A 16,256-nucleotide genomic window follows, 5' to 3' on the forward strand; every position below is an offset into this window, starting at 1 on the left:
CCATGGGTTTCAGATAGTAAATATTCGCGGGTATCAACTATCCGTCGCGGATTTTATCCGCGGATATCTCCGGACGCAGATTTTTTTGTCATCCCTAATCTCAACCAATATGACTTATTAATTATACGTTCATACCATGTACTTTATGTGCAATACTTCAAATAAAAATTTGTGACCAAGTTTGGGTGATGTTTTTTCCATCTCAAAAACTTATTTTTTTTTAATCTGATTTTAACGTCTAAATACATTTATACAATTATTATTACAAAAAATAAGTAAATACACACTTTCTATTATTATTATAATAAGGTATAAATAATTTCTTTTTCTTTATAATAATCATTTATTAATATTTTTTAAGCTTAAATAAACTTACTTTTTTTAATTAAATCTTAAAATTGTTCACTTGAGTGGATTTGGGAAAGAATGATTGAGAGGACTTGAAGGTAATTTTTGTTGTTGTTGTTTATTTGAATAGATTTAGAGGTAAGTGAGAGTAGATTTAGAGGTAAAATTTGTGAGATTTAGAGTGTAGGATTTTATTTATGTGACAGATTAAAAAAATATAATTCTAAATTCACTCTCACTTACCTCCAAATCTATTCAAATAAACAACAACAAAAAATTATCATCAAATTCTCTCAATTACTCTCCTCCTAAATCCAGTGAAAAAGTTTCCTATTTATTAAACAAACAGAGTAATCCATAATGTTTTGTTTATTGTAATTTTAACACTCCAAGTTGTTTTTTCATCTTCTAAATTCTATAATTAAGACATTTTACATAATTTAAAATAAAAATTAATTCATATTTTATTGAAAATATCAACAAAAAACATAGTTTTACAAATGAAAAACATAAGTTTAAAATATTATCTCTAAGGTTTTTTTTATATTGATAGTTCTTCTTAATGTTATGTATCTTCCTTAGCACCCCATAATAAATAACAATAGTCGTGAAAATCACATACATTAAAATGGAATGGTTAACTAATATGAAAATATCAATACACATCAATCATAATAAAACAATCCACTCAACCCTTACATAGTCACGAAATTTAGAACACTATAAAATTACATTGACTATTTCACACAATTCCACAAAACTTGCCATTACTATAAATAATACAACCACTAGTGAATTCAATGTGTGAGTCAATTTATAGTTCGTATAGACATCTTTCTATTAATCATTCATCACAAGAGAAATCATCCTTACTTTTTCTCATGCTTTACATGCAAAGTCAACTTCTCATTACTTTCTTTAAGAGTTTATTTGACAAAGTACATAAATATCATTTCTCATCACTCTCCTCAATAGTTTTACAAACAAAATTCACTTCTCATACAATTATGCAAAGTTACTCTTCATTACCTTTTGTTGAATCACCACACATAAGTATTAAATTACATATACTATATAATTTAGACTCAAAATATTATATCAAATATAAACAAAAAGATAAGAAAGAAAATAAGAAAACAAGAAGGTAAATTTCTCTTCCTTTTTACTCTTCACTCTTTCCTTCTTCCAATTCAAAATTCAACATTTAAAACTTTCATTTCTTCCTTGACTTACCTTGATTTCTATTAAAACACTTTTCTAAATTTTGTTGTTCCGTATATTTATAAGTCTAATAATTTTTTAAAAAAATATAATACTTTATTTTCATAATATTTAATCATATCTAACAATATTTTCAATTTGTAACAATATAACAATATCTAATAATGTTAACTAATACACAATAATATCTTAAATTAAATAGTTATTCACCAAATCATAATTTTTATTTTTTTAAAAAAAATAAAATAAATTTTTAAATTATAAATAATAAAAAAAATCACCTTTTACTTAAATAATTAACCACACACACACACACACATATATATATATATATATATATATATATATCTTTAATTATTAAAATTTTAAGATCCCACCATAATCCTATTGCATATGCATAACCGACATGTTGATACAATTCATTATTTAAATACTTATATATAAAGATGAGAATTCAATATATATATATATTTTTTTTATTTTCACTATTGATAAAACATAAATACTTCCCTCACAAGGTAAAATTATTTGATTTGATTTCTTAAAACAATAGATTTAATATGAATTTATTTATGTGTGGTGTTTTCCATTTTTAATTTCGTATAAAAGGGGATAGCTGAACCCTTTCTTTAGGTTTGTTTGGCTTCACTTCAAAGAAAACTTGGAGGAGAAAGAAATTCACAATCAGAGAAAGAGTAATCAATGGCGATTGAACACGAAGACGATCTCAAGGACGAGAAGAACCCTCGACCGCTCGACGAGGATGATATCGCCCTCCTCAAAACCTACGTAACTTTCTTTGTCACTCTCTCTCTAAAACCCTAATTTCTCAATTTCCCCCTTTTCTCTTTTAGGCTAATCAGATCTCCGTTTTTGTGAGCATCGTATGATGTTCTAGTTCTTATTGTTTTGTTCCATTTCCCATGGCATCCCAAATGAATCGCACCTAATCTGCTTTCGACTTTTCTGTTACCGGGGTTCGTTTGCTTAGTGTTTTGGGGAATCTTGCTGGCCTTGAGCTACTTTCACGTAATTCTGATTCTAGATCATGGGGTCGGTTAAAGTTTGTAGCTTTGAGCTTTTTACTAACTATGGAGCCTGTGAAGTTTAAGGTTTTATCGTGAAAATAGAGAGAATTAAAGATTTCAATAGGTTTTACGGATGGCAAGAGTTTGGGGTTACTTGTTTTGTAGTTGTTGTGGTAGCTATGTGGTAAGATAATTGTTCATAGATTTTGATATATATGCTCAAAGTTTTATTTGAGTTTTAACCTTGTCGAGGTAAAGCTTGCATGACTATGTAGATTTATTAGGGGTTGCTCAGGTGCTACTGATGTGTGTGGCGAAATATGAAGTACCGATCATGCTGAGTCTCTTTACTCTGCAATTTCAAAGATGATGAGTCATAGTTATGTCTCTCAAGATGTTTTACTTGTGTGTTGGTTATTGATTACCCTTCTCAGTATCTTCTTATAACTTCTGTACACAGTTTATTCTTGCTAATCGTAGTGTATTTAAAATTATAGAGTCTCTGATAGTATTTTTTGGTTTACTCAGGGTTTGGGACCTTACTCCACAAGCATAAAAAAGGTAGAGAAGGAAATCAAAGATATGGCTAAGAAAGTGAATGACTTGTGTGGTATGTGTAAAGAGTTTAGTTTGTTACTGCATTTCATTATTTTGCTTGCTAGATCATTTTAGTTGTTGAACTAAAGAAAGTTACATCTTTACCTATTTTTGTGCTTACCTTTCATTATTTGTGCAAAAGATTTAGCGAGTGCACTTCTACTCTCCGTTTCTTTTTTATGGGATAAAACTGGTACTTAATTGGGTAATTTTGCTATTATTAAATTTATCATGTTTTACCCTATAGGTGATGGAATTAGTTTGTGGCTATGCAGTCATTAACCAGAGGGAAAAAAGAAAAAAACTAAAGAAAGGATTGTTATTGTGTAGATGTTTTGTTTTTGCTGCATTTTTAGTTAGACTGGTTGTGCTAGTTGGAATGACTGAATGCCGTTAACACTTGCATACCTTCTTAGATGTTTGCTTCCTTTTGCTATAAATAGGAATCAAGGAGTCTGATACTGGTTTAGCTGCACCAAGCCAGTGGGATCTTGTTTCTGATAAGCAAATGATGCAGGAGGAGCAGCCTCTTCAGGTGATTATTATTTTTATTTGGTAGAGTTTGCTCTAAAGGGTTTTTAGTATCTGCGAGAATTGCTAATTATTGTTTTTTGTTGATTAGGTGGCACGATGCACCAAGATTATAAATCCAAACTCTGAAGATGCTAAATACGTTATCAATGTGAAGCAGATTGCCAAGGTGCCTGTATTTTTATTATTTTAACAATCTTTTCATGATTCCCTTTTCTATCTGATAGTTGTTTCTTTCAAGAAGATTTCTGGCATCTCTTGTTGCTAAAGATATGACATCCTTTTCTCTTTTGGAGTTTCCAAGTTGGGTCTAATATACCTTCTGCCTTGATGTTGACAGTTTGTTGTTGGGCTCGGAGACAAGGTTTCCCCCACTGACATAGAGGAAGGGATGCGAGTTGGGTATGTATCCTATAAGTAATTTGATGCAAGAATATTACCTTTATGTAAAAGAGGAACCCGTTAGCTAGCTATGTTGTGTGCTAGTTGTTTGACCTTCATTTTATCATTGCAGGGTTGATAGAAACAAATATCAGATTCAGATACCTTTGCCTCCAAAAATTGATCCAAGTGTCACAATGATGACAGTTGAAGAGAAGCCAGATGTGACATATAATGATGTTGGTGGATGTAAGGAGCAGATTGAAAAGATGCGTGAGGTAAGTCATTGAAACTTCACTTATCATTGTACATTTTAACTGTTGTGTGGCACTAAATTTTTAATTTCGCTGCAAGGTTGTTGAACTTCCCATGCTTCATCCTGAGAAATTCGTCAAGCTTGGGATTGATCCTCCAAAGGGTGTTCTTTGTTATGGTCCCCCAGGAACTGGTAAAACACTTCTGGCCAGGGCTGTGGCTAATAGAACTGATGCTTGTTTTATCAGAGTTATTGGAAGTGAGCTAGTTCAGAAATATGTTGGCGAGGGGGCTAGGATGGTTCGTGAACTATTTCAGGTAAAAAATGCACCAGACCTCTTAAATTTTGGTAATTCTTTCCATGAAATTAATCATTTGCCTAAAATTTTCTCTTGTAGATGGCTCGTTCAAAGAAGGCATGCATTGTGTTTTTTGATGAAGTTGATGCGATTGGAGGTGCACGATTTGACGATGGTGTTGGTGGTGATAACGAGGTTCAACGCACCATGCTTGAAATTGTGAATCAGCTCGATGGATTTGATGCTCGTGGAAACATCAAAGTGTTGATGGCAACAAACAGGTTGGTTCATTTTATCAGTAGAGCATTTCAGGATTATTGTGCCAGTTTTGTCATAATCATGATGCATTCCAAATGCCCTTTTAATCCTTTTTTAACTGTAAGGTTATATCCCTAAGTGGCAGTTTTGTAAGGAAAAAGAGTACAAATCTAGGTTTCCTTTGCAACTTCCTTTGCAAATGTTACATGTTTCTGTGGATACTTTTCTTCAATTTTGAAGTTTAAGCTCTATTGTAAGCTTTGCTTATGGTTAGGTTTCTTTGTCCACAAATTCCAGGCCTGACACTCTAGATCCGGCACTACTACGACCTGGGCGATTGGATCGTAAAGTTGAATTTGGCCTTCCTGATTTAGAGAGTAGGACACAGATATTCAAGATACACACCAGAACCATGAACTGTGAAAGGGATATCCGATTTGAACTTTTGGCTCGGCTATGCCCAAATTCCACTGGTATGTTATCTTTTACTTTCTCATCATCAATGTTTCTAGGATCAGTATTCAGCAAGTCTACTTTCTGGTCAAACTTGTTCTGGTTTGAGAGATTTTTTGGTATCTGACATTGTGAACCTAAATTCTTTCTAGACATTGGTTTTCTCATAAATACTTTTTATCGCCTCATCCAGGAGCTGATATAAGGAGTGTATGCACGGAAGCTGGAATGTATGCTATCCGTGCCCGGAGGAAGACTGTAACAGAGAAAGACTTCCTTGATGCAGTAAATAAAGTCATCAAAGGATACCAGAAGTTCAGTGCTACTCCCAAATATATGGTCTATAATTGAGTTATTCTTTCGTCTTCTTTTCCCCAGACTATATTAGAACGTACAATCTTTATTTTCCCCCGAGAAAATTGAAGGACGTGTAATTCTTTATGTGAAACAACTGTTTGAATGCATCCTTGCTTTTCCTTGCCTTTAAATCCAAAATCGAGAACAATTGTACTTATTGTTAATGCAAGTTTTTCGTTACTGGGGGAAAAACGTTCCTCGTCGTGTCATTTGTATGAAGAAATTTATTTGTTAGGAAACTTGATTGTAGTTGTTCGATGAAACTGCTGCTTATTATGAAAAATAAAAACAATGGATCGTATTTCAGTAGTTCAGATTAAAATAATACGCTGAAGTCATATTCATTTTTAATGAATTTTTCTGTATATTTATATTGTTTATTCCTGTAAAAAAGAATTGTTTTCGCCATATAAGAGACACTGGCAATGCATTCTTTGTGATATTTAAATTATTGAATAATTTTATGTCTTCGTCAATTTTTATTAAATTTAAATATTTTCGGCATTCAGTAACTCAAGCAAATTAAGAATAAAAACTTTTTTCATCTATTTTTACTTTAATTATATAGTAAATTTACCATGACTTTTCATTTTATTACCGTCATAGTTTAAGAATGGATTATCAACTATTCAATTGTATCATTATCTTTAAACTTAAAGAATAGCATAGAAAATGTTACAGCAGCAAATAAAAGAAATGAAGTGTTAAAATACGAAACAACTTGGGTAAATCAGAACTAGTTACACTTATAGATGAAAGGAGAAACGATAGCATAGGAAAACATTACATCAATAAATAAAATAAACGAAAAGTTGTAAGATATGAAACAACTTTGGTATGAAGAAATATATTGCAAACACCAACATGATGAGAAACATCTCTATCTATAACTAGTCAACGATAGCATTTGATTTTATAACGTTAAAATATATAGCGTATTCATTCCCCATGAGAACTGTACAAGTAGCAACTGAATCATTCTCCATTAGAAGCAATCATTCAAACACTCAAATAATTAAGAAATACCACTGGTGTTTTCAAATCAGTAAACTAACATCCTATGACAAATTGAGAACATGGTTTGATGGAAAGATTAAGCAGTGGAGGTAAATGAGCCCAACATAGGTTGAATATTTATTCAAACTAACACAAAATATGATTCCTACATGGCAACCATCAATTTATACCGAGCTTCAACTTGCAAAAGGTTAAATTATTGAAATTTATACGACAGATGAAAGAAATAGCTCAGAAACAAACACCAACAGGTGTCTACATTCAATAATCAAAGGTACAATCATCTAACTTATAAGGAAAAACTGGCTGAAGGAGGGGTTAAAAAAAGAAATGATAAAAATCTGAAGAATATTATTTTTCTTTTCTGCCATTCTATCAACACCATTTACATGTCTTGTGATTCTTGGTTATCTCCCCCTCGGTTGGATACTCCTTGATCAGTTACAAACGTCGTCCTCTTACTCATGTTAGTTCGCTGCACTAATCGAACCAGCGCTTGAACCACTTCTGACATAGGTGGTCGGAATTCCGGCTCCGGCTGCCCCAAAAGTAAAATCAGAATAACATAATAACAAATCAATACATTGAGAGTAAAACCATCCATGTTATGATAGTGTAAAGAGACTTTACTCTGCCGCGTAAACACAGTATCATGCATGCATTTATGTTTCTTGGCTTTTGTAACAACAGTGTTAGAAGTCATACAAATAATAAGTTCTAATTGGTTAAAATGAAAAAGCTTCTACACTATACAATGTTCCTATTAAACTCATGCATTTCAATGTTCTTCATCTTCAACTGCACCCCACTGCCTGAGCAACTATGATTGATAAGAGTTCATGTAGATCGCCAAAACAAGGATTCCTTGGCAATTTACTAAATAAAAATTTTCGATAAAACAAAGTTGACATTACCTGAACACAAAGAGCAATAACATCTGCAAATCGAGAAAGAGACTTCACAGGGTATAGTCCTTCTAATGCAGGATCAACCATTTTAGCCAGAGCATCGATATCATGGAGTTGAGGTGTTGCCCATCGAACCAAACCCTGCTCGGACCTTGGCCTTGAGCTGTAAAACGTACGTTTTAACAACTATGCATGAGTCCATTTATGTTTTGAATGAATTAGATGTAAAAACTGTCATGTTAGAAGGTATATCAATCTTTCACCTATCAAATGGTTTCCGTCCACTAAGAAGTTCCAACATGATAACTCCAAAACTAAAGACATCACTCTTAAGACTGTATTGGCCAGACATGACAACTTCGGGAGCTTCATACCCAGATCCAGAATTATTGTTCAATACCTGAACATGAGAGAAAAGGTTAGGGCTTCTAAACCTTTTATTTAGTATGAAAAGGTCGGTGGAAAAAAAGGAGAAATATCGTAAAAGAATTTCAGTATTATTGCCAATGACATGTATTCAATCTTGAGAACATTGTACCTTTTAGGATAATTAGTTTTTTACATGGTATTAGATTCACCATGATTGAGTGGTCTGAAATTCAATCCTTCTTAGTTCTTCATAATTAGGTTAAACTATTTTTTACTAAAATGATGGCAATAAGGTTCAAGCTTATGACTTGATACCATATTGTCTACGCTTTAAGTGAGGGTGGCTTGAGCATTGTCTACGCTCAAAGTGCAAATATTGAGCCTCCGGTTAATAGCTTAAGCTTTTAAAAGAGATGAGTCTCGGAAACAGGCTAGTTAACTAAAGCCAATGATTAATAGTGCAAAATATTTTATGCGTCCAAACTCTCTCTTTCCCTAATTGTTATAACTTGAGCATGACACGAGCCAACAGATTACAGTTTTAAGTAAACAAAGAATTCAAAACTGGAAAGTGAGAATGAGTAGTTAAACCTATAAAAATGATAAAAGTAGCAACAAAAACAGTGTAAATTAAACTACCCTATCCAAACACCAAAATGTTCAATGATAAACACTAATTCATAGCATAAAACCATCAAGTACCGACAAACTAAAAATCACCTGATTTGCATTTGGAATATAGCTTGCCAATCCACTGTCAGAAAGATGAGGATTGAGATCTGTATCAAGCAATATGTTGGCTGACTTTATATTCTTATGAACAACAGATGGTGAACAAACTTCATGCAGGTACCTAGGAAAAACGTAAATAGAGTTAGGTTGTGGTTTCTCGGCAAAAGTATACATTGATGCTTGAAGTCTAGCCCTGTGTTGTCTTGTATTAGGTTTAAACTTCTACTGGTAGTAAAAGTCCTTAATTTCTTCCCCAAAGTTGCCACCAAAGTCTTTTGTACTTACAGCAAAGCAGCAGTTTCTTATTTGCTGATAGTATGTTGACTAAAGATCTGATAGTGTATAAAATTTAAATTAATAGATAAATTTTATAACCTCAGTCTATTTTATCCTATTTTTTCATTATCAAATTTGAACATAGATTTAGTAATTGTTATACATAAAACCACTCAAAAGATTTCAAAGTAAAAACTATTTTGTATAATAACCAGTTCTTGTCAGTATATTGTAGTCTATTAAATGGACAAGAGTTTGACCCTTGCTGCCCCTCTTCTTATTAATAAAAGTAGAATTTTATCCCATGGTAGGGTGATATGTTAGCATTGTCCAGAGTTTAAGCACAAAAAGGCTCCTGTACAACAGAACATGATAATATAAAAACATGCATAACCCTTCACGTAACAACTAAGCTTTTGGGATAGTTGGTTCTAGACAAAGCAATAATCTAAACATTTTGACCTTTCAGAAAACAAAGATATGGTTACAAGGATCTATTTACAAAGAGAAAATGCACAAATTTATGAAAAATGAAAAATATCAAACCAAGTAAGACACAGGTGAGCATGCAAAAGCCAAGAAAAATGACTCAGGAAGAAATATTAGAAAGAGGATCTAATAAGTGAATAGAAAACTGGATTCAGTAATGAGAGTTAACTTTAACAAGCAACTAACTTACTCTAAAGCACGTGCGATCCCCAAAGCAATCTTCACACGTGAATTCCATATCAATGGTTTACTATAGTCGTCAGGTAGGTGGAGGAAGTCATGCAGTGACCCGTTTTTGTGAAACTCGTAGACTAGTAAGTGCTGTCCATGCTCTGAACAATAACCTACAAGCTCTGTCACATTGGGATGGTGCAAATGGGATATGCTTGAAACCAGTTCCACAAAATCATCAGACAAATCATTGGGAAGGACAGAGGAATCTATCTTCTTAACAGCAAGAACCTACAACATTTGCAGAAGAAAAACAAGATCAAAACCATCAATAAGCATATTCATAGATTCTAGACACAATGCACAATAGAAAATCCTTGTCATTTATTGTGGTCTATATTGGTTGTACATGTGTCATATACATGCAGCAGGACTTCTCAGACGTTTTTTATTTTATACTTGTAAAACCATAGGACTTTCTATATGCATCAAAAAGACATACATTCACGAGCTTTTATATGGAGCCATTCCTAGGAAAATTATGTAATGTGGTGATGCTCTTTAGGAATCGTATATCTCTGCCTCTGGGATTGGATATGTACAAAACAAAAAGGTGAGGAATACCTTTCCATCATCAAATTGAGCTCGATATACACGTCCAAAAGACCCCTCACCGATAAGTTGATCCACACTGAAGCTTCCAGTAGCAATCTGCAGGTCAGCTACAGAATAAGATTTTACATTTGTAGGAGCTGTGACGTTCTTCTTCACTGTAGTGGGCTTAATGACAGTAGCGGGCTTCACTGAAAACTCATCCTCGTCAAATGATTTATGACGATCAAAAGGTGGAGGTTTAAGACTTATCGGGGCCGTAGGTGTATCAAATGTATTCAAGTCAGTTACAGATGAAGTTTGCAGGGCATTCATTTCTGCATTATGACAGATTAATATGCCAATTTCAATCAGAACATAATGAATGCGGAATGACTAAGCAGCTAAAATTTAAACTGAAAGCATTAAGACAAAACAGTCACATCCACTAGGAGAAAGAAAAATGTAGTTAGCCCAGTCATTTCTAATTGGGGTTGTAGTTTGGCTTAACTAATTAATCATAACAACAATATGCTTTCTCTAGTGTAATCACATCCATGGTGCAGAGCATGCATTGTTCCCTGAAAAAGGTGTTGAAGTAATTGCCACCAACTGGCCTACAGTCAAAAAACAGATTATCTTCTAACACTATAGGTTAAATCACCAAATTCATATATCAAAACCAGAATTAAGTACTTTATATTTAAGCATATCTGCCAAGTGCCAGTAGAGAAGGTAGCTTTAGAATGAAGGATGAACCTAAGAAAATTGAAATACTATGAATAAAATATATACAAGTGATCTAAAATAAGGGAGACCTTATATAATAGAATATAAATTATTTTTCAATAGCATACAAGAATTAACATGCTGACCATGATGATGTGAAGTATGAGGAGCCAAGGGTTGATTGTCAAGCTTTTCAATATCACCAGACGACTTTTTAGATCTTTTCTTCACCAGAAAGAATGCCACTACTGCCGCAACAACCAGGATGGAGATTACTATTCCAGCAATGCCACCACCTCCAATACCAGATTTTTTGCCTCCTTCGTCACTTGAGCCAGCATCTGATGGGGTATGTCCCCCAGATTTGTGATTTCGATTTCTTGGAACTAGTGGAGGTGTCCCAGGAGGCGGTGGGGGTGCAGGTCCTGAGCTCCAATCATTACCATCCTTTCTGTCATTAAATTTGACCATTTTCAAGATTTATAGAATTTATGACAAAAAAATTATTCTTGAGAAAAATTGCTGATAATGACAATACTTACTGCAGGTTTATGTTATTCAATTGTTCTGGTATCCAGCCTGTAAAATGATTATTTCCCACATTCCTGAAATAAATTTAAGAACATAAATTAAACCGAAAAGATACTTCTATAGAAATATAGGAAAGAACATTCCAAGCAGATATATGAAACCGAAACACACAGAGTTTCCAGAGGCAGATTAGCAAGGACATTAATGGTGCCTGTAAACTGGTTGTTTTGCAGATACCTACGTAATAGTAAACAAGTCAACTCAGAATGCAATCAATACCGTATAAACATTAGCAGAAAAATGGAAAAAAAAAATAAAAATCAAACATTTACATGGTGCTTATGCTAGAAAGTGAGCTCAAAGTCTGAGGCAGGTCACCTGTAAAAGAATTGAATGAGAGATCCCTGCAACAAACAATAGATATTATAAACTGGCCCTGAATTGTAACGGAAGCAATTCTAGCATACTTTACTTTGAAGATTAAACAAACAAAGCCTCCTTTTTTACTTATGAGAAAACATGGGTTTTTAAATTATCAGAAGCACATGTGAAATATAGTGTAATCAGTGGGATAATTATTCTGCAGAAGAATAGCAGAAGTTGTCCTAAAATGGGATCAAAAGTAATATTGTGAAATTATCAAATGCAACAGGGAAAATAATCCATTGCAAAAAGCATAACATCTCAGAATGAAAAAGAAAAAGATCACTATTTTATGGTTAACATAAACCTGATAGACATTTATACTTTTACGTAGTTGAAGTGCAGGAGTAATAGGAAATCTCACAATGTAGAGAGGGAAGAAAGCTTTTGGAAATCAACATTAAGTGCTTGCTGGAGCTGATTGTGACCAAGATTCCTACATTAAAAATATTAACTTAGAAAAAGTGCAGTTGCTTGTGAAGGAGATTTATACAATCAGATGTCAAGAAGAAGTCAAGATTGTTTACACACAGGACTATAAGCGAAGTCTTTTGAGAAAGAGAATAAGGGATCTGCCCATTGAAATTATTATTGGCAAGATTTCTGCATCCAAAGCAACAAGAATGTTAGAAATTAAAATTATAAAATAAAAACAAAAAAAAAAACAAAACAAGTTGCAAAAGGTAATAGAAACATACAGGTACTGCAGATTAGGAGGAAGTTGGTACGGTATGGAGCCACCAAGATTATTATTACTCAGGTCTCTGCAGAATTTTACAAGGTCACAAGAATAGTAACCACGATACATATAAAACAAGTTAAATGATGAATAACTTACAGGTTTGTAAGCGATGTCAAGGATTCTAGCTGGTAACCAAAAGATCCAGAAAGTGAACGACCAGGTAACTTACTGAAAAATAACCAAATAATGAATCAGATAACACGGCACCAAAAGCAATAACAATCAAGTCATATAAAGTGAAAGGGAGAAGATTGTGACTTCACATCTCTGTGACTCGATTGCCAGAGCAAGTGATGCCTTGCCAAGACTGTCCACAAGGATCTTCCCCATTCCAATTTAGCTGAGATGGTGAGTTCATACTTTGAAACATAGACCTCAGAGCATTAGCTGCATCAAACATTCAGAAAAAGATAATTGGCAACCCCAGACATGTTTAAACAGAAAGTTGTATGATAAATTTCTATTAATTTAGTGTCTTTATCAATCACCACCATCCCTTTTACATATCTAAAGATATAAAGTACTTGCCAACTATTGAAGCTATTATCATAGCATTTACAAATATATCATTTCGAACTTATAAGCATAAGGTAACAAATTAAATCATTAATCTTCAAAGCCCAAATTTCAGAAAATGTTCACATTGAAGAATTGATTATTTGAGACGCTGACTTTAATCCATTAAACATCAAGAAAGAAGTAATAATTAAGAAACTCAGATTCATTGAGGATTCTTAAAATGATGCACTGCAATCTGATGGGCCGAAATACATGATACGATATTAAATTAATGCGTGAATGGGAGTTCACGAGAAAATAATATTACTGACTACAGAGAAGATGAAGAAAATATATTCACATAAATATCACCTAGCCACTAACCAAATCAGAGTAAATATGCAAGGATTTTAAACCATCACATGTTTAAATTTACAAAAGTTCATTATTGGGGGTTCAGTAGAACTTTAAACATCATGTGTTCACGTTGCAAACATTTATATATTTTAAGTGTCACGAAGCAGAGCATGTTGCTGGTTAAGTACGTGGATGTGGATAACAAAAGAAGAATAAATATATTATAGGATTGCATCAGAAAAGAATAATACGATGAAAAAACCAGTAAAACAAACTTATTTAGTCCATGCACGAATTCTCAAACCCTACATTGAGAGCTGGAGCCAATGAGACTTTAGTGATTGGTATATCAGATATTCCATACAGCTCAAGATAGAATCTAGCATGCTAGTGAAATTGTTTCAATCAATATGTAATAATTCAAATCTCACTGAAACCTATTACATATGATGGAGAGCAGCCAGAGTGGTGAGCTTAACAGCCCAAGATATCAGTAACACGAGGTCTAAGAAATTATATTAAAATTTTTACATACCCCCGTAGGGAGATCAGAAACAACATTGAACTGCAATATGTGTAGCTGAATCTTCTCATAGAATTTCAAGGCACAATAAAAACAGAAAAATCTGAACATCAAACAAAAAACACACAAGTTATCGAAGACACCAACTACATGGTAGCGGATTGAAGTCGAAGATTAAGGGTCCCACTCAGCTGTCACAAGGATGAGTGAATATTATTCTAACTTGTTTTTCCTTTTTCTAAAAACTTGGAAATTCGTTCAACTGTAAAAATAAGAAGAAAATATAAGAAAACAGGAACCGTATTGTTGCACCAAATTCCAGATGTTCAATCAGTCCTTATTCATTGACAACATTCTCTACAGTGAAGAAGTGAGAATTGCATCAACCGGCTACATACAGACAGAACTCACAGCTCAAACATCACTGAAAACAAAAGGAGAAAAAGTACAAAAGAAAAATAAAATAGTCCTTCCATTTGCTGAAATCATTGAGTACCAGTGCCATTCAGGGCAACTACAGTAAACAAGTGTCACTCAAGAGATCAGCTGGAAAACTTCACAATGGTTCGAAAACCAATAAAACCAGACACAAAACATAGGCTAAATCAAACTAATCTGATGAGGAATTGGCCGAGCTGTCCATACAAAATGATTGACAATCAAACAAAAACATCTCAGCAATAAGGGAAGAAAGCAGAGAAAGAAGCAGTCATAACTAACAGTAGCATAATGCAACACAAAGAGGGAGTGATGAAAATTGCAAAGCTGAGAGCAAGATCAGAGCACACACTAACCGTCATTTGGATCTGTGTCACCATCAATGGCCAAAATGCAGGTGCTGATGAACACTAACAGCACCAGCCTTGGATCCAACACCATCTTTCCTGTGAATCAATCTTTTCTCGAAAATTCTTTCAACCCAGAAAGCAAAAAGGATGTGTAATGAACCCCTTTTTGCCAATTTTTAATTTTTCGCAAAATTAATTATTAGTGATGGCTATATATGTTGCCACCATTGCCCAGTAAAGCTGGCAAGCACGAATCGCCTTATCACATTATTTTGGAAATTATTTATTACCTTCCTTACCGTCATGTCTAATTAAGGAAATAAATTATTACAAACTTATTTTTCAATAAATAAAAATAAAATATTTTACTCCATTGTTCATCTTTCTCCTCTCTTTTTAATTAACCTATGATATCTTTTCTCATTTCCTTTAATGAATTAAGAGTATTATTTGGTAAAAATAATTAAAGAACTCGTTTTTTTCTCCTCTCTGTCTTTTTTTTTTTGCTTAATATTTTTCTATTTTTTAGATCACATTGAATGACTAATTCATAAAAACTGAATATTTTTAAAATAACTTGCTAAATTATTAGTATTTAGGAAAATCATATGCCGAAATAGCTGCTAAGTGTTTTTTTATAAATTTCAATTTATTTTACAAAAAATGTTTTCAGTAATTATTATTTTAATTGATTTTGGTCTCTAATAGTGTTTGAATAAAAGAATTATTTTTTATAGTAAATTCTACTATATTATTATATTATAACTTGAAATACTCTCCATAAAGTTTGGAATAAAATAAATAAATATTATGATTTATATCTTACTTTTATTATTTTTATTGACATACCAATTTCATTAAACATAGGCATTATCATGATTATTTGATTATGATATTTTGAAATGTAATGCTAAAATAACAATAAATAATGGATTTTTCAAAATAAACAATGCAATATGAAAGTATTTTAAGAAAACATTAAAATAATAACAAATTTTATTTTATATAAATACAATAAAAGGTAGAGTTAATACATTTTTATAAGATAAAAATAAATAAAATAGAAACAGCTATTAGTTATCACATGAAAAAAAAAAGGACTGAGTCTCACAAAGTATTATAAACAATCCAGTAAATTTCTATATCGAACAATTATAATATAGTCAAACATACCTTTAAAGAAATATGCAATTAAAAGAAGAGTTATAATTAATTTTACAAAAAGGAGATAAAAAGAAATAAAAGAAAACAAATATATATCAAATATGTGTATCCTATAAATAAACAATACCCATCATGTTTCCTCATTTATTATAAAATTTATTTTAATTTTATATCATTCTAATATATACCAGCTGTATATCTACATCTATATTGTGAAACT

General features: G+C 32.5%; 2 protein-coding genes across 2 annotated transcripts; one reads left to right on the forward strand and one right to left on the reverse strand.

Annotated features, from left to right (window-relative positions):
- The first annotated feature begins 2,192 nt into the window (after positions 1 to 2,192).
- On the forward strand, positions 2,193 to 5,967 carry LOC106778198 (26S proteasome regulatory subunit 7). Its single transcript, XM_014666136.2, has 10 exons — positions 2,193 to 2,358; positions 3,126 to 3,207; positions 3,638 to 3,729; positions 3,817 to 3,894; positions 4,066 to 4,127; positions 4,240 to 4,384; positions 4,461 to 4,679; positions 4,760 to 4,941; positions 5,216 to 5,391; positions 5,565 to 5,967. The coding sequence occupies exons 1-10, from the start codon at positions 2,272 to 2,274 to the stop codon at positions 5,720 to 5,722; spliced, it is 1,281 nt and encodes a 426-aa protein (XP_014521622.1). The 5' UTR covers positions 2,193 to 2,271; the 3' UTR covers positions 5,723 to 5,967.
- Positions 5,968 to 6,839: 872 nt separating this feature from the next.
- Positions 6,840 to 15,114, reverse strand: LOC106778194 (protein STRUBBELIG-RECEPTOR FAMILY 6-like). Its single transcript, XM_014666133.2, has 16 exons — positions 14,879 to 15,114; positions 12,970 to 13,093; positions 12,803 to 12,874; positions 12,663 to 12,728; positions 12,496 to 12,567; positions 12,329 to 12,400; positions 11,874 to 11,945; positions 11,713 to 11,778; positions 11,553 to 11,615; positions 11,157 to 11,461; positions 10,315 to 10,619; positions 9,710 to 9,981; positions 8,743 to 8,875; positions 7,917 to 8,053; positions 7,660 to 7,816; positions 6,840 to 7,283 (listed from the first exon to the last, which is right to left on the reverse strand). The coding sequence occupies exons 1-16, from the start codon at positions 14,961 to 14,963 to the stop codon at positions 7,131 to 7,133; spliced, it is 2,154 nt and encodes a 717-aa protein (XP_014521619.1). The 5' UTR covers positions 14,964 to 15,114; the 3' UTR covers positions 6,840 to 7,130.
- Between the last annotated feature and the right edge of the window lie 1,142 nt (positions 15,115 to 16,256).

The sequence above is a fragment of the Vigna radiata genome, unplaced genomic scaffold (assembly GCF_000741045.1).
Source record: "Vigna radiata var. radiata cultivar VC1973A unplaced genomic scaffold, Vradiata_ver6 scaffold_215, whole genome shotgun sequence".
NCBI classification, from domain to species: domain Eukaryota; kingdom Viridiplantae; phylum Streptophyta; class Magnoliopsida; order Fabales; family Fabaceae; genus Vigna; species Vigna radiata.